Raw genomic sequence first — 25,239 nt, 5'->3', positions numbered from 1 at the left:
ATAATATCAGTTTACTTTTCCCCACTGCGTCTCCTGAATGAGACTCCTCATTACTGCCCTGGCCCATGTGGCTCAGCTGGCTGTGGGTTCGATCCCCCATGGAAGTGTGTGCAGGAGGCAACCAATCTCTCTCTCTTATTTCCCCTCTCTAAAAAAATAAAAATTAAAAATCAATAAACATATCCTTGGGTGAGGATTAAAAAAGAATCCCTTGTTTTTTATATTTGTAACAGAAAATTCTAATTTTAAAGTAAGTTTAAGAGGTAAAGTTTTAGTCTGTTGATGCTCTTGTTTCAGGTTTAAAAATACAATTCTAAAATGTCAAGGCCTTCTGAATATACTAAAGTTTGAAAAAAAAAAATTCTGTCAGTACCTCTATAATATAAAGTCTATCACCATGTTTTTCAATACAGCTTTCCCAAATATAAGTTAAACTGTCTGAGGACGGGATTGAGTCCAGCTGGGCTATGGGCTGCAGGCCCAGAGGAGGTGGGTCTGGGCACCAGGGTAAGCGCTCTGGCCTGCACCCTCTCACAATTCGGGGCCCCTCAAGGGTTGTCGGAGAGCCAGTTTCAGCCTGATCCCAGAGGTCACTCCCCTTGGGAGGACACCAGGTGCAGGGCTCATGCAGGGATGAGCAGGAGCAGCAGGTTGAAGCTCTAGGAAGCGTTGGACAGCGGGTTTTGGCCAGGTCCCTGCAGGCCACCCAGAGGGACCCTACCAGTGCACCAATTCATGCACTGGGTCTCTAGTCAATAATAAACACATAATTGAGGTGGTTATATATAGAAGAGAGATACAGAAATTAGGAGGCTATGTGTTACCCCAACAAGTGAAGAGAGACACCTGGTGCTGACAGGGTCGAGCAGAGAGCATCTCCACAAGACAGGGAGAGAGTAAAGTGACAGGAGTGGTGGCTGACGGGTCACCAGAGCAAAGGGCAGGAGCCAGAGGTGTTGGAGCGAGACATTGAGAGAGCAGGTCACTGGAGGAGGGAAGAAGGGGGATGGGCAGCCCAGGTAAGTGCCCTTGACTGGGAATCAAACCTGTAACCCTTGAGGTTGTAGGTGGACACTGTAACCACTGAGTCACACTAGCCAAGGTTAGACAAGTCTCTTGATAGACCTTTGGGAAAATGCTATCACAACCCATTAGCACCATCAGGTTTTTCTTGTTCTTTTTTTTTTTTTCTCTTTTATTTTTTAATCCTCACTTGAAAATATATTTTTATTGAGAGAGGAAGGGGGAGGAAGGGAGAGAGCACATGAAACATCCATGTGAGAGAAATATCAATAGGTTGCCTCCTGTTCAGGTCCCTATCAGGGATCGAACCCACAACCTTTTGGTATATGGGACAACATGCCAACCAATTGAGCCACCCAGTCAGGCTTCTCTTTAAAACAAAAAGTAAATATATATATATATATATATATATATATATATTTTTTTTTAAATATATATATGTGTGTGTGTGTGTGTGTGTGTGTGTTTATTGATTTCAGAGAGGAAAGGTGAAGGAGAAAGAGATAAAAATATCAATGATGAGAGATAATCATTGCCCAGCTGCCTCCTGGGGACTGAGCCTGCAACCCAGGCCTGTGCCCTTGACCAGAATTGAACCTGTGACCTTTCAGTTCGCAGGCAGATGCTCTGTCCATTGAGCCAAACCAGCTAGAGCTGGGCTTCTCCTTCTTATGAGTTTAACCAATGATGTCCCCACTGTCCCCACTCCTATCCCACATGGAACAGACTTTCTGTTTGCCTGCATTTCCTGCCCCTGAACCCACTTTGGATTGTGACTTGTGATTTTCAGCAAAGAGCTAGCACAGGGAGCGGCTTTTTGTTCAGATACCACATTTGTTCATCATGCACCTGAGCCAGGCATTGTGACCTCCGTCCAGTACCAACCTGAGGTTTGTAAAGGTGGTCTCAGTGCTCTGTGAAGTCCTTGCAACTCCGCTTCTGGCTCTGCTGGTCACTGCCTCCCACTTTTATGTTCTTCTTTCTAGGTTGTTTCATTATTGATAAGTGTTACATCGCTGTGCCTTGCTCCCCTGCACAACGGAAGCCCTTCTGTGCTGTTGTCACAGCCAGGCTTTCTCTGAAATCCCCCAAGAGCTTAGCACAGGCCTTTGAACACAGCGGGCATTTCATCAATTCTTGATGATAACGTTCAAGTGAGCATGTTGGTCTTTACCTCTCTGACGGGGTCAGAGGACCATCTGTGCTCACTCAGAGAAAGTATGTCCAACGCACACCCAGGAAGCAGCTCGGATCCCGGGCACGTGGTGTGAGACGTGGAATCACACTCCGGAGTGGTCAGCAGGGCAGCGACTGGCTTCCAGATTTCAAGTCCATGAAATCGGTGGCCGCGGTCAGGAAGAAGAACATTTTCCTGGGAGCTGGGAGGCTGGTTTGAACCGGGATCTTCAGTGACTGAGGCTGTGACTTAACTCAGTCACGTAGCCCTGGTCGGTCTCCATTTCCTCACCTGTAACACCAGGGAGGCCCTCCGCTGAGAATCTCGGAATCTGTGATTAAGTCACCTGGGGTAGATGCCTGCCTAGGTTCTGACACACAATATTGATATGTTCCTTTTTAAGAGGTGGCTTTTATACAGTCGAGCACAGCAGCATTGGTTTTAAGTGGCCTTTCTGTTGACTAAAAATAAAAGGTTTTTTTATACATGATTTTTGGCAGATAGACACATTCATATTAAAATGGAAAAAAAGAGAAATGTATATAGCAGTATATGAGTAGTTCGAGATAATTAACCATTCAAAACGCTTGAGTATTTAAAAAAATGTACAGGGGACCGTTATGGTTCCTAAGTCGTGACATTTTTATGAGCTGCAGCACGGGAGGTTGGTGGTAAGAGTGAGCTGATTACATTGACCTTTAAATTTCCCCACCCTCCTGGGGGTCTCCCTAATCCTGGACGCCCCGCTGCAAACGCAAACATCTTCAGAGCAGACTTCCAGAGGCGTGGGGAGAAGGATAGCACCATTAGCCCCTTCCTCAAGGGAGAGGACAATGAGCTTCCAGTTATACACACGGGAAGGCCATTGAAGAGGGAGCTTCATCTCTCATTATTTCCTTTCTTTCCCATTGAGGGCTGACATGGCGACAGCCTTCAGACAGAGCTGTTGAGGTTTGAAACAGGGCATATTGTAAGATCAGTAATGGGTGTGGCTGTAGAAGGTGGGAGTGGTGAAAAAATAAGTTTACTTACCAAGTGGCAAGATAGGCAAAAATGGACTCATTGTCATGTTCTTACTGCCCTTCATCTAATAGCTCTGCCCTAGGACTTCAATTTTTTTTTTTTTTTTTTTTTGTCAAACAGTTTATTTCATCCCCAACACCCCAGCAAGCCTGGGCGCATCCTGAGAAGCCGTATCTGGGGGCTGTATATGGGTTGAGTAGAGAGCACCACGATGTCACCACACTCGCAGGGACACCCCTCGATGTCATCCATGTCACAGTGGGTCAGGGGACTTGCAAGAAGAAAGTTTGGTCCAATCTCAAATACCTGTGCACTGTATGATCGCGTGTATATGAAATGTCCAGAATAGGCAATTTGTGTAAGACAGAAAGTAGTGGTTTACTAGTTATGGGGCTGCGGGGAGGAATGGGAGTGACTGCTAATGGGTCCAGTTTTCTTTTTCTTTTTTCCTTTTTGTTGAAGTATAGTTGACAAACAATATTATGTTATTCTCAGGTGTACAACATAGTGATTTGGCATTTGTATACCTTACATTGTGATCACCCTGATAAGTCGAGTAACCATCTATCACTGTACAAAGGTATTACAATATTGACACATCCCCTGTACATCCCTATAGCTTATATATTTTATAACTGCACATTTGTACTTCTTATTACCTTTTCATCCATCCGCCCAACCCTTTCCCCTTTGGCAACCATCAGTTTGTTCTCTGTTTCTATTCGGCCATTTCTGTATTGTTTTGTTCATTTGTTTTGTCATGAACAAAACAAATGTTTTGTTTCTTTTTTGAGATGACAAAATGTTCTAAAATTCACTGTGGTACTGGCTGTATAACTTTGTAATTATACTAAAAGCTGTTGATTTATACACTTTAAATGGGTGGGTTGTATGGCATGTGAATTATATCTCAGGAAAGCTTTTAGGAAGAAGAATGCGTAAGAGTTTAAGATTAATTTATATTCAATATGAAACTTTCTTTTTCCCCCACCATTGACTTTGGATACCTTTTTCTTGAGGGTGTAGAGTTATGATAAAGTTTTTCTATTCAGAGCATGTGAATTTAAAGAATTACATACTTGATCATATGAGACTGTCACATGTATAGAAGAAAAGGGTAGCCAGTGAATAGAGCATGTTTTATTGCAGTGTTTACATTTATCAGTAGATTTTTTTCTTCAAACTAATAGCAAATCATTGTTCATTTCCCAAGTCTCTACAGACTGACAGCAGTAACTATTCCTGAACGTTAGAGCAAGAAGAAAGCTTAGAGACCATTATGTCCAACTGTCTGTTTGCAGATGATCAGATAACAGAGTAAGGGGTGGGGGCAGGGGTCCTTGAGAGGTCTCATTTCCCGTGACTTGGCCTCTAACTCAGCCTGTTTCCACCGTGTATGCTGAGGTCCGAAACCCTGGAAAGACAGGAAAGGTGGTAAGGGCACGCCACGAGTGACTATTGTGGGCAGTGGAGGCAACAAAACACTCTCAGGTTTCCATTGCATCTATAATTTAAAGGCTGATCAAAGTCTTTTAAGGCTCTGCATGGAAGGGATTATGGATTTTGTGGTAGCCCAACAGGTTAAACAGATGACTCAGATGATCAGTTTCCAGGGGCTTTTCCAAAGCCCGGACTCTCTCCTCAAGCCCTCTGTCTCATTTAGCCCATGCCTGCTCCTGCTCACCGCCCCCCCCACCACCACCACCACACACACACACACACACACACACATTTTAAATACTCTTTTAAATGGTTATTATTGAGGGCTGTAGAGAATAGCCTGTAAAGGTGAAAGGGGCGGAAGTGGGTCGCTCTGCATTTTCACTGGGTACAGACTGAGGTGTGGCCAGGGTCGGGGAAAGGAACCCAGAGCTAATTGGAAGAACTCAATCTACAAGTTTTTCTTTATTTTTAACTTACCACTCACAGAATAACTCGTTAATCTTGATCTGCATTATCTTCCAAGTTAAAATTTACTCTTTATAAAAATAGTAGCTACAATTTATTGAGTGCTACTGTATTCCAGGCACTATTATAAAAACTTTGTGTATTATCTGATTTAACCCCCAGGCTAACTTGATGATGATGATTATTCTCATTATTATTATTACCTTTCTGCAGATGTGGAAACTGAGGTAAAAAGAGCTTAAATGACTTGCCCAAGGTCGCAGTCCTCACATCTAGGCTTCTATGCTTGATCCATGCTCTGCTGTCTCTGTCCTCATCATCAGGACTCTGAAACTTGAAAGGCACCAGGCCTCTGCTTAGGGCAATATGAGCCTGAAAAAACATGAATAAAGTAAATAAAAGTATGAATAAACGACACTTAATGTGGCGAGATGGTTCTGACATTCGGCACGAGTCCAGGACGTGCTGATGAGCGTACACTTAGTGGGTTTGTGAATGTGCTCTCTTCTGAGGGCTTTTAGACTTGGGAGGGTATATTAGGACCTTTCAGGCCAGTAAGATTTCACACAGTGAACAAGCCCTGATTGCCTTTGTTGTGTTGTGACTTCGACCCCAAATATCCACAGAGCACTGGATGTTTTTGCGCATTCACACATCACAAACTGAGAAGTTCAGAATCCCAGGTTTTGAATGTTTAAATGTCACCGTGTTATAGAACATATAACTCTCTAAGTGTTGCCTCTGACAAGGAGTTTGCTTTCTAAAGAGAGTAGACCTCTCCAAACCCTAGATAGATTTCACTGGGAAATTTTACCTGGTAGCTTTCAGACAGACAGGTAAATAGGGGTAAGGGATCTTGAAAATGAACATTAAAAAACATACACAAAAAAGCAAAAGTGAACATTAGATTTTGGAAACGGGACTTATCTTGAAGACAACTAAACCAGTTCTTTAACTGGTGCTTCTTTCTTCCATGCAGATCTTGTTCTAACTTGCAAATTTTGTCCCTCCCCCAACCCTCACCCCCAACCACTACAGCATTCCCAGTATAAAAGATTACTCCTTTCAACCTTGGCAGTCTTTGCCAAGAAAACCCACACAGTCTTCACAAGGGAAAGACAGAAAGTGAGAGACAGCCTTCTAAAGATAAAATCCAGTGACCAAAAGAAAATGAAAACCTCCAGTTATTCTCAGGCATGTGAGCGAATTAAACCAGACTTGACTTGGAGAACTGTGCCCGGTGGTGAGAGAGGAAGGATTCGCAGGGCCGTCCCCACAGCACAGTTCTGCAGGAAATCCGAGGACGAGGCATCTTTCAGCCCTGCCTGCGCCCTGTGAACTGACTGACTCTAGCCCCGAGCTCAGCACACCTCGTTTTCCCCGCCTGAAGCCGTGCCCCTCAAACGCCGTCCACCTCAGCTCTTGTCTCAAGAGAAGGAGGCTCCTGTCCCTGCTCGCCTCAGGTAAAGGCAGGTAACGAACAGTCTTAGGGCCAGTCAGGGTAGATTTGTACACGTGGCCATAAAAGCATAAACGAAGGACTCTGACTGCATTGGCCCTGAGGCTGCTCTTGATGGTGTTTTTCACGTTTCGTTCGGCAAAATTGAAAACATAAAGACAAGTTTGGCGGTTTTGCCAGCTGGCTCAGGCACTGGGTTGTGATTAGAGGGTATTTGTCTCCACACAGAAATCTATATGGACAGTCCCGTCGCGATGCCCAGCACACTCTGGGGCCGGGCAGGGCGGCCGAGGCGGGGGGAGAGGGAGGTAGGGGAAGGCGGGCTGCTCGGTCCCGCTCCACGTTAACGAGCTCAGACGGCCAGCCACTTCCACTCTGGTTTCTGGGGTCTGATCTGTAAAGTGAGTGGTTTGGAATCATCTCCACCAGGGGTCCTCAAACTTTTTAAAGTCGGGGCCAGATCACGGTCCCTCAGAGAGCTGGAGGGCCAGACTATATGAACTACTAATTCCTACTGTAACACCTCAGCTGCGCTCACTGCCCAAAAAACCTGGCGGGCCGGATCAGACTCCTCTGCGGGCCGCATGTGGCCCGCGGGCCATAGTTTGAAGACCCCTGACACAGTCGCGTTCAGCTGCCATGCTCTTTGATTGGGAGATTTATTTACATGTAGAGGGGCCCCCTGGCGGCTCTGTTTCTTCTCAGGGCCGCCTCCTCGTGGCCTCCCAAACTTGCCCCACCTGTACGATGCTGTGGCTCCTTGTCCGTTTGTGACAGAACAAAGCACACTGCTGAGTGTCCATATTCAGCTCCATTAGGTAGCGGGCTGCTCGGAGGCCGCTCTGTGGCTATTTTCGTACATACCCTGACCCCCTTGCCTCAGCTCGTTTTTCTCATCCTTGCCCTGCCTACATCTGGAATCGATGAAGCGTCATTTTCCTGCAGCTCTGAGAACTGTTGTCATCCTCTCGCCAGTCTCGGCCCAGATGTCCGGAGCCGTTACTGCGCCCGCGGAGAGGATGGCTGTGCTCGCTTCTGAGCGGCCTTTTCCAGGGAAACATCGAATGGCTTTCTGAGGTCTGCACTCCCAGCAGCCCCGGAGCGCTGTGCTGGGACTCAGAGGGGTAAAAAGCCTGAAGTAGAGATCTAATTCAGCCCACCCTCGCCCCTCGGCTTCTTCCATCACTTTTCCAACCCAGAAACTGAGGCTCAGGGAGACGTGACACATCCCAGGGGAGACGGGCCGGGAAGCACGTCCTGGGGGCCGGCCGCGCCCTGCCCGTACCGAGCAACAAGCCAGCGCTCTGCCTCACTTCAAAGGCTACAAAAGTCTGTGATTACGATGTTTCGTAATGGCAAACGTTTAGTCTTGTCTTTGTAAACTGCCCTCTTTGGTTCCCTCAGAGGAAGGTGTAGGCAGGCGCCGTAGGCATAGGATATGATTGGGCTCCGCTGGACTCCAGTTTCGTTGCCTTCAAGTAGGAAAAGGCACCTGGCGCTTTCTGTCTCCCAGGAATGTGAACATAAGTAGGAAGTAATGAGTTGCATTCTTCCAGGCCATAGAATCATTCCAGGGACCATGCATTTTGTGTGCAACTGTGCTTACGCTTCTGGTTTTCTGCTCGTCTGTGGCTTTCAGTAAGTTTGATTCATATATCTTGTTATTCAGAGTGATTGTAAAACGTGCATTCTAAATTTAACAAAATATCTGTTCCTGACACTACAGATTATTTGACAGCTAAAAAGCCTTAAAACCATTGCTCCACACACTGGAAGTAGATATTGTGGGATGGAACTAATGTGATTATTGAAAAGTTGACTTGAAAAAAAAAAATCAAGATTAGCATTTATAAGTTGTTAATATCCCAAGATTAAGATATGGCCTATATCCATATGGAAAACCTATCATGAATAATTATCAATGTCTTTGAAACTGAAAGGGAAGGCAAAGGATTTGGAAGGAGGTAGCATGTAAGCTGAGGAATTAAGACATTATGTTAGCATGCATTCTAGCCCTTTTTAAATCCACGCATTGCCTTCAGCATAATCAGTATTATGAGACATTTCTTCAGTGGATTAGTACAATGAATTAGTCTTCACTTTAAAGTTTCTCATTTTAATGAAACCAGGGTTGGACGAGATAGAATAGGAAAGGCGTTTATTCGGGGAAGTCTGTAATTACAGCACACTTACTGCGGAGACGGCACACGCTGCGCCAGATGAAGCACACGCAGCCTCAGTTCAGGCTCTCGGTTCTCACATGTGGTCTGAAGACACGGTCTGTCGGCATCATCTGCTGCTTCAGAGGCCCCACCCATAGCTGTGGGACCAGACTCTGCACTTTAACGTGACCCACAGGTGATTTGGTTACTCAGTAAAGTTTGAGAAGCACTGATTGTGCAGCTTTCAATTTTATTCTGTCCCACTGGCCCGTGACGGAACATTATACCTTCATATCTAATGTGCCTAACAGAGCAGCCTATGCAGCGGATACTGCAGTAACTCTGTCCTTTGCTGAATCCAGTTTTCCTTACTATTTCCCAGCCTTCCCATAAGCTATTTTACAGTTACTACCAATTGTATAAAATGTATAACCTGTTTGCTTGACTGTCATGAAGATGATTGTTCCTGCTTTGATTTTATGCCTGAAAGTAATTTGTAATCTTATGATTCCTACTGTTCTTGTTTTATCTGGAATACCTTTTGCAAATTAATATTTGGGGGGGGGGGAAATAAGGCTATTAGCCAAGAGCAGTGATTGCTTGTTTCTAGTATTAACGGAGCATTCACTTTGAATCTTAATCAGAGAAATTAAAATAAGGGAGATTATTTATTTATTTATTTATTTATTTATTTAGAAAAAGCAGTGTAATTGATCATTAAACTTCTGTTAATTCAGCCATTTTCATCCTGAAAATTATTTTCACCATCCTGTCTGTCTAATGAATTTCGGTTATCTTAAGAATAATTTAACTCTGCCACATCCTGCAATTTAAAGTCATGGGTAGTTACACTGATTCTTTGTTTCTTCTCTCCAGTTTTCTAATAAGCTAAAGGAAGCAAATCCAGTGAAATTTGCAGTATTGGCTCTGCACTTTATAGCTGTGCCTGCCTGCATTGATCCCGCGGTGCTGTCTCAGGGGGCAGTTAGTACCAGGCAGAACCAGGGCCCATCCTTGAGCGTGAGGGCGAGCTCGTGGCCAGCGTCCCTCGGCTCACAGAGGACCCGCTTGCACAGCGGTGCCACTGCAGTATAATCACACCTCACATGACTGGATACCGTTGGGTTCCATCTAGAAAGGAAGGACAGGCGAAACAGACAGAATATGCTAGACGGAAAGGGAACTCTTTCATTGAAAACCCATGATGCAGTGATATTGCTGCCTCTCCAAAGATACCTGTGTCCCCTTAAGTAGATAGCGTTTGGTTACTGGGGCTTTTGAATGCCCACATTTAGAGAGGAAGCGGAAGAGAGAAGGAGTCTTTGCCTTTGAATCCCTCAAACGCAACCCAGCGGGGCCAGGCAGGGAAGGAGAGTCAGTTCTGAAGCGCACCATCAGCAGAGAAGACCAGACTCCTCAGATGCCAGGGCCTTGCTCATCCCAGGAGTCTGGGCCGCCAGTGTCAGAGGTTGGGGAGGGCCTGGAGTCTCTAAGAAAACAGGAGACTCAACCAGGGGAGTGACATGGGAGGAAAGGGTAGACTTACTAGCTAGAGTGTCAGCAGCTTGAGCCAGCTACTAGGATGCAATGGAACTGGAAGAAATCCTGCTCAGAGCCCCTTCTTGTCTACTCTTCAGAACATAGTCATTCCCAAGCGTGGCAAGGGGTGGGACGTGGGCCAAAGCATAGTCTCCTGAGGCCGCTTTGAGAATACCGGGCAGGCAGCGGAGGACACTAATGGAGTCGTTGACTAGTTGAGCACTTGGGTTCTGAGCCAGCCGCACCAGAGATGGAATTCTAGCTCTCCCCTGATTAGCTCTGTGACCTCTGCCAAGTTGTTAAACCTTTCTGATCTCCATCCCCTCATCTATAAAATGATGGCGATATTAATAGAAACCGTTTCATGGGGATGAGATCAGAACTGGGAGAAGTACTCTGTGCTTAATGCTTGGCAGAATCCGTCATTAAGGAAACGCTCAGTGATGTCAAATGTTCTTTCATGACTGGGACCTAATTTTATTCAGAAGAAAAATTTGGGCTTTTGCCCAACTCGGAAAATTGCAAAGTAACTTTGATTGTAATTCTAGACATCAGCCTATGTTAAGGACATTAGGATTCTAATGCAGACCCACCCTGTTTCCATTCCATTTGAAAGACTAGTATTTTAATTTATGATGCACATAAAATGTTGTCATCCTACTTACCCATTTCTTCCAAACACAAATGAAAATTTGTGATGACAACAGGTTGTCTGGAAATCAGAAAGCCATGTTTTTAACGGGTTCTCTTTTCTCCTCCCCACTCACCCCATCGGGAAGAACTCCTTGACCAGAAGCGCACCCCTTCCCAACGATTCCCAGGCCCGCAGCGGGGCCCGATTCCACACATCCTACGACAAGAGATACATCATCAAGACCATCACGAGTGAAGATGTGGCTGAAATGCACAACATTCTGAAAAAATACCACCAGGTAAGTTTCCTTTATATTTGAAACTCTGACAAGGTTAACATTCATGACTTCTGGTCATCAAGGCCCAAGACTTAAATATTAAATATGTCGTCAGGAAGTGACGAGAACACATTTGGCATCAAAGCTGCCTCTAGCTGGGCTTTTTATTTATTTTATTTATTTTGCTCTTTAAAAAGTATTTTTATTTTTATTTTTTTTATTTTTAATTTTAAAATATATTTTATTGATTTCTTACAGAGAGGAAGAGAGAGGGATAGAGAGTTAGAAACACCGATGAGAGAGAATCATCGATCAGCTGCCTCCTCCACAACCCCTACTGGGGATGTGCCCACAACCAAGGTACATGCCCTTGACCGGAATCGAACCTGGGACTTTTCAGTCTGCAGGCCGACGCTCTATCCACTGAGCCAAACCGGTTTTGGCTAAAAAGTATTTTTATTGATTTACAGTGAGGAAAGGAGAGGGAGAGATAGAAACAACCAATGATCAGAGAGAATCATTGATCGGCTGCCTCCTGCATGCCCCATACTGGGAACTGAGCCTGCAACCTTGGTATGTGCCCTGACCAGGAATCAAACCGTGACTTCCTGGTATATAGGTTGACACCTCGCAGGTCAGGCTAGCTGGGCTTTTTAAAAAATACTGTGGCCAGATTACTCAGTTAACATTCAGGAATGCTTATCCTCTGAAGATGATTAGTTATTAATAAGATGCTTTTAATCTAAATACTCTTCTGTTATAGTAGTTTCGATGCTTGCCAACCTGATTTTAAAATCGCTCAGCTTAAGATTTGGCAGCATTTCAAAAGTTTTTTGCACACGTCAGAAATTAGGTGTTGACCTGTGAGTATTTATCCATTTACACCTCCAAATCCTATCCTGCTTACCTGGTTCCCAAAAGGCCCACCCCCACTCAACACCCTGGACAGTCCTTTCATTTTCACCCTTCAGCATTACTCCTTCATAATCACCTGGGGAAAGAACGAAATTACTCTTGGGACCAGCAGTCCTTCCCTCCCTCCCTCCCTTCTGTTCCCTCCCACTCAAAATGAATAAATTGCACTGCAAGTTGCCTGGTGGAGCACATGCTCCCAGACCTAGTGGAGCTGTGAGATGCCTTACTGACTCTGTAGTAAGAGCATGAAGTCCAGTGTCAGACAAACCCAGGTTCAAATCCCAGCTCTGCCACGTACTAACCATATGACTTCTGGTCTTTGCAGCCTCTATGTTTCCATTTATAGAGTGGAGATAATAACAACAACGAAAATGAGTCCTAAAGATTAAACAGGGCGGGGGGATGGGGTCTGTACCTCAGGTACTTAGCACAGTGTCTGCCATGCTCAAGGTGCTCAGTACAGGGTGATGGTAGTTGTTACCGAGTCGTACGACAATAACCAGTAACAACTATGTCATCTCGAGAAATTGCAGTCTGATGGCATGACAATGACCGTTGCTTGCCACATGGCAGCAATCATCTTCAGGACTGGTGTTTGAACACACGCTCGCACATGCTTGTAGAGTCCTGCTTCGGTTCCTTTCTACCTAAACAGCTTCAGTCCCCCTCAAAGATAAAGACTGGTTATCACAGGGGGTATTGAAAATAAAGTGCTATGGGCTCTGATTGTGTAAACCAGTGATTTTTTTTAATCTCCTTCACCTCATGGTATGCATAAACTAATTACTAAAACTCTGCAGCACACCCAAAAATGTATTTTTTGCCATTCTGACAAAAAATAGGCCTCATTTTGATCCATTCACACTGGATGGCTACTGTTCTGTTGGCTGTTGTCATTTTTTTTTTTTTTTTTTTTTTTTTTTTTAATTTAACAATCTAAAAAGAGGTCACCGCTCCTGACTGAACAGTCAGGTACTGCATGTTTTAAGAAGTCTTGTGGCACAGCAGTTGAAAATTGCTGCTCTGACATCATGAGTATTTCTTGGCAGTTGCTTATTCTTCCAATCTTTGCAAATGTGATCAATTGTATTCTGCTTGCAGTAAAGTCTATAGATATCCTTGAGCTATGTGTTGTTTCCGGAAACCTAGAGCCACCCCTCATTTGTCTTCTAAAAACATTAGTCAGCCTCCAAATTCATTTAACATGTAACAAATCATTTATAACATCTGCTCCTTTTGAAACTTGTTCGATGGCGCTCATGCTGTTGCCTGTTGTGAAGGAAGTTCCAAAGCGCCAGGATGGTAGCTGTGAGGGAGAAAACACCGGGGGATGAACTGGCTTCTGAATGAGTTGGATTACAGGAGGCAGCTTTTAATTAGTGACCTTTCAAACTGTCCGGTGTTTCCTTTCTCCTCCTCTGAAGCATAGTGCATTATTTTTACACCTTTTAAAAATGTCTCAGAACTTTCAAATCAAAGAAATACCTCAATGGCTGATGAAAACATATTCTGATCAATGTCTGAATCCATTCTAATAAAATGACACGTAGTTCAAACAGCAGCTTCTTGATGACAGCTTTGAATCAGAATTTCTTGACTTTACAGACATCACAATCTGAAACATTTTCTCTGGGGTGAGCTCACATGCAGGTTTGACATATCGTGTTACTTGAAGTACATTGGGGATCAAAAAAGGTGTTAACATGCTCCAGGGGCTTTCAAGTCCTGAGAGTTTCTTTCATTTCCACTGTGACAAAATAGTTATTTTCTTGATGTGTTCTCTAACCAGAATAGTCTGACTTATCTAACATTCACGTTTTTCTTTCTTTTTATAAATGTTATTTTAAATATAACTTAAAGGGTCTTAGTCATTGAAAAATCACCATTGTGAATATAATTTATTTAAAGTATAGTAAGTTGAAGAACTGGTTACTTAAGCCATCTCTGAACCTCAGTTTGCCCATCTACATTTCATTCATTCATTCGTTTGTTATGTATTTACTCTCGACCCAATTCCAGATAGGATATAAGGTGGCCTTCAAGAACTTTGAAATATAAGAAATAATAAATAGGGAGGGGAAAAAAGGTAGAAAAGGGAAGGAGAGGTTGAAGACACAGAATGGAGTCTGGAGTGGGCCTAAAACTCACACCACAATAACCAGCCTGTTTCCTACTTTGAGGGCCACTCATTTGACCCTCGTTTCCTAGAAGCCAAAGTGGAAAGTGAAACCTGCATAAATCAGTCACACAGCTGCTGCGCCTGAGATACAGAAGAATCCGGTGTTAAGGATACATATACCTGTTCTTGGTACTGAGGTCAGACAGGGAATCCCACAGAAAGGACAGGTGACATGACAGACATCATCCTTGCAGCCAGCCATGCCACCCACAGGAATGTCATGGAGCTTTGGAAAAAGCCACCAGTGTAGGCTGCTGGACCAGCGTAGAGCTTACATCTAGTCAGCACAGTTGTGCAGAGGGAGGATGCAGCGCTCCGGGGCCCCCGGCGCTCTGCCAGCCCGGCCCAGGCAGGATCTGCTGTTCTCCAGGCTGCCCTGCGCCCGGGCCACTCTCAGACAAGGTGCTGATGAATATTGCATGGGGCGAACTCAGCCTGGTGCGTTCTCCGGAGCAGCCGTTCCGTGCGGTCGGACACGGGCCTCGCCATCTGTCATCCAGGAGAGGTCCTTCAGCGCTTTGTCCCTTATTCTATTCGGTGGTGCTCGGAGACATTGGAGATGGGGATTAGACCGTTTCTTGCCACTTTAAGTCAGCCTAGACTACTTTTAGGACTTATATTGAGTCACAGAAATTCTCTGTCTCTTGCTTGAGTGGTAACTGTCAATACTTCTATTTCTTCTTTGTTTTTTGTTTGCTTTTACCTTCTAATTTGCTGTGCTTTTGAACCGAGCTGGACAGGTAATGGGGCATGTTCAAAGTGCATGTCAGGAGAGGGGATCAGCTCCCAGCAAGGGTATATCCTATGGGGCAAACTGAAAACTCTGGACACTTGATGGCACTTCACTTCTCTCTCTCTCTCTCTCTCTTTTTTTTTTTTTTAATGAAACCCAGAGTTGCAGCTGTATTCTGGGTGATTGAAACTATTATTATAAGGCCAGCTTCTGGAGGAGTGGAACATTACTAGATATTTAAATAAATTCTTCCTGGGATTAATTTTCTAACAAGCCAGTCTCCCCAGCAATGAGGAGTGGGTGGCTCAGAGCGCAGACTCTGGAGCTGGCGGCCGCCTTCACACCCAGCTTTGCCCTTAACTAGCTGCGTGACTCTCTCCGCCGGCTTCTCTGTGTAAATTTGGATAACAATGCCTCCTTCATTTTGTGTTGTGCTGTTTAGGTGCATTGATATCTATAATCTACTCAGAACAGTGCCTGACACGTGAAGTGTTATATAAGTGACTGGATAAGAGATTTAAATACCTACTCAGTTTCCCACAGCCCAGTGTCCAGCGCTTTAACGCTCATTAATTCTTCCCGTCCACTAGGGGGCCTGGTTTCTGGTAGAGTGTGACACTGAGGCACAATTAGAAGATTTGAACCACAAGGGGTTAGATTTCCCCCCCCTGAGCTCCAGCATCCTGCCTTAGTCTTTATCTGCTTCCAAATTCTATCCTAATTTCTACTCTGTCTAAGAAAGGACAGCATCGTGTCTGAGACCAATAAAAGTTTTACATAAAACAGAGCAGACTTTTATGTCTCTTTTTCTTGATTAGGTTTCCTTTTTTATAGTTGGGAAAATAACTTAATGTTCATGTGTAAATACTCATTTTTTCAAATTTCTGTCAGGCTAGAACAAACTCAGGTCTCATAAACGGTGATTTTTTTTTTTTTCTTTCAACTGATGAGGTAAGCAGTGTCAGAAGAGCATTAAAAAAGGAAAAATCAGTCAAGAACCTACTTGGATGTCTGATTTCTTCTAAACTGACTGACACCCCCCCCCCCCCCCCCCCGGAGCTGAACTCATTGGGAGTTTTGGTGTCATGTAGTTTTTACTTTTATTAAAATTAAGAATCAATGTCAATAATGTTTTAGAAATTTTTATGGGCAGGAACAAATTACAGTGTAGATGATAAAAATATTACTAATAACTTTTAAGTTTTTGAAATGCAGGGGTTAAATTTATTTGCTTTTTGTAAAATGCTCAAATTAATAAATAACTTAAAAATATTTTCTTATTCTTTATATTTGGGAAATGATTAGTAACGAGCTGAATCTAGAAGTTGGTATGCCTAAAAACTCTGAACTCCTTATTAAATAAGCTAGCTGGTCTCTCAGATTTCAGTAAAGGATTTTAGGGTGAATGCTTGACTTTTCTAACCCTCCAGGGAGTACATCTTTAAAATATATATATATATATATATATATATATATATATATATATATATATATATATATATATATATTGATTTTAGAGAAGATGGAAGAAGGAGAGAGAGATAGAAACATCAATGATGAGAATTATTGATTGGCTGCCTCCTGCACACCCCTTACTGGGGACCAAGCTGCAACCCGGGCATGTGCTCTTGGCCAGAATCGAACCTGGGACCCTTCAGTCCTCAGGCTGACACTCTATCCATTGAGCCAAACCAGCTAGGGCGGGAGTACTTCTTATCCTGCTGTGAAGGACCATCAGGAAGCTCTGCTTTGCAGACCAGGAGTCGCTGCTGGCTAATGGAGGCCCGGGGAGCCCTCTGTTCCCAGGTCCTGCTTTCGCTCCTGGATTCCAGGAGCAGAGCGGCCCTGCACATTCACAGAGTGCTCTTCCTGCTTCTGGAAATTCCATCGTTCTTTTCTCTTCATCCATCACCAGGCTCCTTTATTCGCTCCTTCTATCTCTACAACAGCAATGTACTAGGTGTACCGGTTAATAATGCAGATTTTATTCAATAGATGGAGTTACACACGTTGGTATGTATGCTATTTTATATGTATGCTATTTTGTTGTATTGACAACAAGCTTCAAAACTTCATATGTCCAATTTTCTGAAGTCCTAACATCATGGCTTTTTTATTCTTAAAAATGTCGAATTTCCTGCAAAAAAAAAAAAGCATTTGCAGGAAGTTTTAATTCATTATTTTGAAGCAAAGGGCTGCTGAATACTTCGGGAAGCTTATGGTGAACATGCTCCATCTCAAGATAATTGTGAACACTGGTTTAAAAAGTGATGATTTCTTTGTGAAACAACAAAGAATGTCCAGGTCAACCGAAAAACTTTGAAGACCAACAATTACAAGCATTATAGGATGAAGATTCATATCAAATTGAAATAAAACTTGCAGAAAGATTAAACTTTGCTCAGCTATTTCTGATTGTTTACAAGCAATGGGAAAGATTTTAAAGGAAGGAAAATGGGTGCCACATCAACTAAATGAAAAACAAATGGAAAACTAAAAAGTCATCCGTAAAAAGTTGCTTCAATAGCAGGAAAGAAAGTCTTTTTTTTTCCATTGAATTGTGACTGGAGATGAAAAGTGGATTTATTTTGAGAATCACAAAATCATGGGCTGATCCAGTACAACCATCAACATCGACTGCAAGGCCAAATCACTTCGGAAAGAAGACAATGCTCTGTGTTTGGTGGGATCAGGAAGGTGTGGTGTATTATGAGCTTCTAAAACCAGGTGAAACCATTAGTACTGATCACTACCGACAACAAATAATCATTTTAAACCACGCTTTGATCGTGAAACGACCAAAATGTGCCAGAAGACATGGCAAAGTAATTTTGCTTCATGATGACACACCATCAATCACACACTTTAAAACCAGTTAAAGACACGTTAAAAGATCTTGCCTAAGAAGTATTAATCCACCCACCATATTCACCAGACCTTGCACCTTCAGATTACCACTTGTTCCAATTGATGGCACATGCACTTTCTGAGCAGAACTTCAAAACATACGAAGAAGCCGGGACTGATTTGGCTCAGTGGATAGAGCATCAGCCTGTGGACTGAAAGGCCCGGGTTCGATTCCGGGCAAGGGCATGTACCTTGGTTGTGGGCACATCCCTGGTGGAGGGTGTGCAAGAGGCAGCTGACTGATGATTCTCTCTCATCGATGTTTCTAACTCTCTATCCCTCTCTCTTCCTCTCTGTAAAAAAAAATCAATAAAATATATTAAAAAAAAAAAAAAAACGTTACGAAGAAGTAGAAACTTGGGTCTCTGAATGGTCTGCCTTAAAACAAGAAAAGTCCAATTGAGGCGGTATCCACAAATTAACTGAAAGATGGGGAAATGTGTAGTTAGTGATGAACATTACTTTGAATAAAGCTCTTTTGTTGTTTCTCTTGTAATTACTGTGTTTTCTTTGATTACAAAATCCAAATTATTAAGCAGTTAAAAATGTGGATTAATTCTTAACTGGCTAATAATACAGATTAATTATTAACAGATTAGTAATATGGATTAACTCTTAACCAGTTAATAACACAGATTAATTATTAACCAGTTAATTATGTAGATTAACTCATAATTGGTTAATATACAGATTAATTATTAACCAGTTAATAATGTGGATTAACTATTAAGCAGTTAATTATGGTGGATTTTGTAATCAAAGAAATCATCACTTATAAAGTGTTTAAACCAATTATCTTGAGATGGAACATGTTCACCATAAGCTTCCCAAAGTATATGACAACTTTCAGCAGCACTTTTCTTCAAAATAAAGTAATGAATTAAAACTTTCTGCAAATGCTCTTTTTCTTTTAAGCAGAAAATTCTATGTTTTTAAGCGTAAAAATATCTATGATGTTAGCACCTTCAGAAAATTGGACATATGAAGTTTTGAAGCTTGTTGTCAATACAACACAATAGCATACATATCAAATAGCTTAGATATCAACATGTGTAACTCCATCTATTGAAAAATATCTGCATTGTTAACTGGTACACCTAGTATTTGACATTCACATTCTGGCCTCCACCTCTTTTAATTTTCCTTTTCCGTTTTCTATCTCCAAACACCTCTGCCTGACTCTGGGTAAATTCCTCAGCTGTGGTATCTCCCAGTTCCAATTCTCTCTTCTCATTTGTTGTTTTACCTGTCCAGTGATTTTTTTTTTAATTTCAATAATCATAATTTTGCCTCTAAATATTCCATTTTTGAAAATCTGCCAGTTCATTCCTGATAGTTTCTTGTTATACGCACCTCTCTGAAATTGTATCCTTTATTTCTTTAAACATTTTGTGCCTAACTGTTCAAATTCTATTCCCGAAAGTCCTAACCTGTGAAATTCCTGGGCCTGAGTTTGTTGCCTCTTGTGTCTGCTGACTCTCGGTCAGAGTGACTTGCCTAGGCAGAAGCCCACAGGGAGTTTGGGGTCGAGTCATTGATTAGGGATCAAAGCCTATGAGGGGAAGAAGAGCGTTGGACAGAGGGAGAAACCACACTGCCAGGCAGGCCAACCAGGCTGCAGCCAACCTGGTGGGGGCACTCTGGAGTCCAGGAGCTCCCGTGCTGGGCAAAGGGAGGGGAAGGCAGCTCATTGCTCCACAGCTGGGCTACAGGCCCCGCCGAGCTCTGCACCGGGGCGATGCGGAGCTGCCATTGTGCGTTTCCATGTAGATAATGGGTAAATGCCATGTGTACTTACGATGGAGTATTTTTTTTACAAAGTCATTTCATCTTTAATGATGATGTTAATTATGGATTTTTATTATAGTATAACAAATAGAATTAGGGACATCAATGTTTGCATTTTGGGTATATTCTGCATTGTCTCAATATTAAGAATGTTTGTTAACACTGCATAAGAATGTTTCTTTTAAGTCTAATTTTATTACATTTAAGAAAAGCAGTGAAGTTTAGTATTTATGTTAGCTTAAATGTAGTCATCTTTACCTCTTTTTAAAAATATATATATATATTATTGATTTTTTACAGAGAGGAAGAGAGAGGGATAGAGAGTTAGAAACATCGATGAGAGAGAATCATTGATCAGCTGCCTCTTGCATACTCCCTACTAGGGATATGCCCGCAACCAAGGTACATGCCCTTGGCCGGAATCAAGCCTGGGACCCTTCAGTCTGCAGGCCGATGCTCTGTCCACTGAGCCAAACCAGTTTCAGCTTTACTGCTTTTTTTTTTATTTTATTTTAATATATTTTATTGATTTTTTACAGAGAGGAAGGGAGAGAGATAGAGAGCTAGAAACATCGATGAGAGAGAAACATCGACTAGCTGCCTCTTGCACACCCCCTGCCGGGGATGTGCCCGCAACCAACGTACATGCCCCTGACCGGAATCGAACCTGGGACCTTTCAGTCCGCAGACGGACGCTCTACCACTGAGCCAAACTGGTTTCGGCTTTACCTCTTGTTTTTTACTTCGAAATTGTTTGAAGCCAAAATAAATTTTATTAACTGATACTTACAGACCATTATCCCAAAATATCAATTCAAATAAAATTTGGGTTATTTAGCCAAAACCGGTTTGGCTCAGTGGTAGAGCGTTGGTCTGCGGACTGGAAGGTCCCAGGTTCGGTTCCGGTCAAGGGCATGTACATTGGTTGCGGGCACATCCTCGGTAGGGGGTGTGCAGGAGGCAGCTGGTCGATGTTTCTCTCTCATCGACGTTTCTAGCTCTCTATCTCTCTCCCTTCCTCTCTGTAGAAAAGATCAATAAAATATTTTTTTTAAAAAAACTTTATAAAATTTCGGTTATTTATTTATTTGGTCATTCTAAAACAAAGCAATCCTTAATTTCAGGCTAGCTGCTTGCTTTTTTCTTTCTTTCCTTCGTTCTTTTCTTCCTTCTTTCCTTCCTTCCTTCCTTTCTTTTATTTCATGTAAGGCATACTGTAGTGATGTATAAACACAGCCAGACACAATAACTATTAGAGATTATTTAACCCTTCAAAAACTCTTAAGTGAAACAAGATTTTACATTGAAGTATTAATTCAATGCTATATTAAATTGTCACTTCAAGCCCCTAAAAAATGAGTGAAACATGATAATAACAGCAATTTCCAAAAGCCAGAGCCCAGGTTCACACTGTCATGTGGAGATATAAATATTTATCTGATGCAGTACATCACTTAGAGTCCTCTCTGCTGAAATCTTCAGTCAGCTGTGAATCTTTTAATGGCTTTTCATTTTGCATGAGAAGAGCAACAAATTGGGGATTCATAATATTTGTTATTCTTGTTCAGTGCATACAAAGGAAACAGATCTTCTGACTGTTGTATTTTATCTTTTCTTTTTTAATTCTGATTTCACCACATCCATTTACCATTTGATTTCAGTTCTAACAAGCCATGGATATACAGGAAAAAGCAATCAGGAAGATTCATGAAGAGATTGAATTTGTATTTATTGATGACACATGAAATCATTTACACATAGATTTTTGAAAAGACAGAAAGAAGTGAAAATTGGTAGTGTTGGAACACAGGTTACAGACAAAACATTGCCAAGACTGAGAGCACTTTGAACAAAACAGAAGCCATCCTATATAATAAATGACCAGAGACGAGACCACTAGTTCCACTTTATTATTTTTGAAGCATTTATTTACAAGTTAATTAATGAATTAATAGTGTTTAAGTTATTGAAGGGAAAGTGCTCAGAGTTTTGATCCTAAAAGCAACAAGAATGAGAAATATAATTTTTCAATGTTTTTATAACATTTACAAAAGATTGCCTCCCTTTATAAACAAATACATACTATGCAACATTATTCATTTTTGAAAAGTCTTTGTTTTAAGAGTCCTTGAAATTGGGAGCTTACATTATGCATTTAAAATGGAATCCATTTCTCAGAGAGCATTTTAGGAATGTACAGGGTGTCCTGGCAGTCTTCCTTCCTCACCCCTTTCCTTCTCCACCCCTCACTCCTGGGCCTTGGTTTCATCTTGCTCCTTCTTGAGTCATCGGCAGTCCCCCAGTCTCATTTGCTCTTCACGTTCTTTACAAAAACCCTAGATGCCCAGTACTGTTATCACCCTTCTCCTACCAATACAGAGACACGGGAGGTTGACTGAGTCGCCCGGGTCACACAGTCCATGACTGTGGACCCAGAGAGCTCCCTGCAGCGCGATGTGGCTGCGTCACGTCGAGAGCCCAGCTACAGCTGTGGCCGGGAATCTCACACCTCCCTGGTTGCAGAGTTGCTTCCAACTCCCTTCTTGTGGAAATTCTTATGGTTTTGCCCATGGACTTAGGGTTTGTGCACGGCATTCTCCTGGGTCAGCTGTGGGAGAATCTGAGAGGATTAACATTCAGGCCCCTTTGTATCAACAACCACCTGCAAGGACATGTCATCCAGTGTCCCCCCCCACCCGTGATGTTCACAGACCCAGTGGAATTGCCTCACTGCCATGAAAGTGCACCCTTTTCCAGGGCCCCCACCCAGAAATTCAATCACTGGTAGAGTTTTCTTCTGTAACGTTTTGACCTGTAAATGTTTATTAAACTTTTGGCACCAACAACAGCTTGGCACTACTGGAATCTAGTATGGTAGGCTTTGATATGGTTTGTGGTTTTGTACGTATTTATATACCCAGGAGATACAAGGTTATTAAATCTATTTTTTTTCAAGGTGGTCATCAAAGTCTCATAAAAGAGCCATGCCTTTGAGAATGAGTACACGTAGAAATTTGCTGACACAGTAGTTCAAATTTGTGTATTTTTTTATATGTAGTAATTTATTTAATCTTAAAAGGTAGAGGAGTTGTAGACTGTAATCAGTATGTGTGCTTTTCCTTGGGAAAGAAAAGCTTTTCAGTGATTTCCTGTACAGCATTCAGAAGGCCTCTTTAACATACTCATCCACAGGAATTATGGTTAGTATGCACTCTGAATCTGTACAGAGATTTGATCAAAGGCAGGACTTTTCAAAGATAGGCCCTGATGAGAATAATCTGAGCAGAAGAGCACAAAGCAGGGTTAAGTGGCCAAACTGAATCTGGTGTGGGCCCAAAACACCTATACAGGGTTTCCCTCAGAGTAGACACAAGTACCTGTCTGTGAGTCAGCTTGGAGCATAAAGCAACAAGTAGGTATAGCACTAAAGTTTCTTACCAGAGTTTTGAATAAAAACAATAGTTATCATTGCCATCTGCAGTAGGAGGAAGAATATAGTAGAGTCATTGATATAGTATAGGCATTGTGTGGCATAGTTTGACACACTATTATCTGTAACCCTCACAGTAACCTCGAAGTAAAGATTATGGTGTAGACTTTCCAGAAAATGAAACCACAGTGGTGAGTGATTTAGTAACTTGCCCGAGATCCACAGCTAGCAAATGGAGGCACCAGGACACGTGCACATCTCTCTGGCCCACTAGCCTGTGTTCTTTCCGCTGGGCTCACTGTGCAATGCAGCACGACGGAGGCTCCCGGGTCTCCATGCTCCTAAGCCCACCCAGCCATCTTCCTCAGAGCTGAGGGCCACAGCCCGCGGAGTTCTCAGAGCAGAGTGGAGGCATTTCCTCTTCAGCCAGCACCTCTTTACCACCTATTTTGTGTTAACAAAACTGAAGTTCATTTACTTTTTTTTTTTAAAAAAGGAAAGAAGTGGAAAATGTTCCACTGATCTGACTTCACATTAAGAACAACTTGAGATGAAAGTACTCAGAAAATATATCAAATTAAAATATGTAGCTCAAGAAAAAAGTGAGAGGAAAAAACTCATGGGCACAGTCAGCAGTGTAAGGATTGCTGGGGGAGGCGGGAAGGGGAGGTAGAGGAGGGAATGGGGGTATAAATGGTGACGGAAGGAGACTTGACTTGAGGTGGCGAACCCACCATAGAGTGTACAGATGATGTGCTGTAGAATTGTGGACCTGAAACCTGCGTAATTTTGTTAAGCAGTATCACCCTGATAAATCCAATAAAAAGGAAAAAACATTTAAATGTAGCTCAATTATGGTTAGTAAGATTAAAAAAAGAAAAAGGGTAGGAGTATCTCTAAAATGTGCCAAACTCTAGGTGGCAAAAATCTAGCCATACTGATGCTGTTAATATTTTTTTTAATAATAAAAACTAAGACTAAAACAAAACAAAACAATAACACTTCTTAAGATGTTTAATATTATCAAGAGTTGATGATAGTGTTTAGCACTAGAAAGTTTGAAAGGGCATTCTAATTTTAAAAATGTTCATTAAAAAGAGATAAATTTAAGCAATATAATTATAAAAAGGAAAAAAGCAAAGATGACCCATAAATCATTATCAGGGCTTTGGGGAAGGAAGATGGAAGCCCTTAGGAGAGTGAAATTTATTTCACTTTAAAGGTCTCACAGAAAGAACCAGTCACTGTTATATCCAAGTTTTAACTTTACAAACTAGTATAAATGTTAGGGGGAAAAATATGTTTTTGGATATAAAGTTGAAATTTTCATATATATATCTGTAATAATAAAATATGCTAATTAGACTGGATAGCCAAACAACCTTTTAGATGTCATTCTGGACATCCTTCTGGATGAAGTAATGGCAGTGGGGCTGAGGCAGAGGCAGTTAGGGGCATACAGGCAGGCAGGCAGGCAGGCAAGAAGTTAGGGGCGATGAGGCAGGCAGGCAGAGGGGTTGGGGCAATCAGGCCGGCAGGCAGGCAAGCAGTTGGGAGCCAGATGTCCCGGATTGCAAGAGGGACATCTCCCGAGGGGTCCCAGATTGAGAAAGGGTGCAGGCCAAGCTGAGAGAACCATTCCCCTTGTATGAATTTTGTGCACCAAACCTCTAGTGTGTGTGTGTGTGTGTGTGTGTGTGTGTGTGTGTGTGTGTGTTTGACAGATCCTGTATTAAGCAGTATAAACATGGTTATTTTCTATAAATAGGACCTTCATCATTGGAGGGTTACTTCGTATAAACAACCAGAGGCAGAAGAATTACATTTTACATCTGAAAGATCATCTTTTGATTGGATAAATTTTTTTTTTTTTCCTTTTTCTTTCTCTCCTATGCAGTATATAGTGGAATGTCATGGAATTACCCTTCTTCCCCAGTTCTTGGGCATGTACCGGCTTAATGTTGATGGAGTTGAAATATATGTGATTGTTACAAGAAATGTGTTCAGCCACCGTTTATCTGTATATAGGAAATACGACTTAAAGGTGAGATTCATTTTATTAATTCTTCTTAAGTAATTAAGCTT

The 25,239-nt window shown here is 42.3% G+C and overlaps 1 protein-coding gene and 1 long non-coding RNA gene across 3 annotated transcripts in view; both read left to right on the top strand.

The window, feature by feature from the left end:
- Positions 1-25,239, top strand: part of LOC311614400 — a 249,526-nt gene that overhangs the window by 148,582 nt on the left and 75,705 nt on the right. The window lies entirely within an intron of this gene.
- The window catches only part of PIP4K2A (phosphatidylinositol-5-phosphate 4-kinase type 2 alpha), a 160,351-nt gene that overhangs the window by 101,558 nt on the left and 33,554 nt on the right, over positions 1-25,239 (top strand). The window contains exons 4-5 of the mRNA XM_084868701.1: positions 11,071-11,223; positions 25,052-25,198. Of these exons, the coding sequence (XP_084724827.1) occupies positions 11,071-11,223; positions 25,052-25,198 (300 nt within the window). The remainder of the gene's footprint in view (positions 1-11,070; positions 11,224-25,051; positions 25,199-25,239) is intronic.

This window comes from Pipistrellus hanaki (genome assembly GCF_964339955.1).
Source record: "Pipistrellus hanaki genome assembly, chromosome: 1".
Lineage (NCBI taxonomy): Eukaryota > Metazoa > Chordata > Mammalia > Chiroptera > Vespertilionidae > Pipistrellus > Pipistrellus hanaki.
Note: the sequence above shows the minus strand (reverse complement) of the source record. Positions and strands in the feature narration are given on the sequence as shown.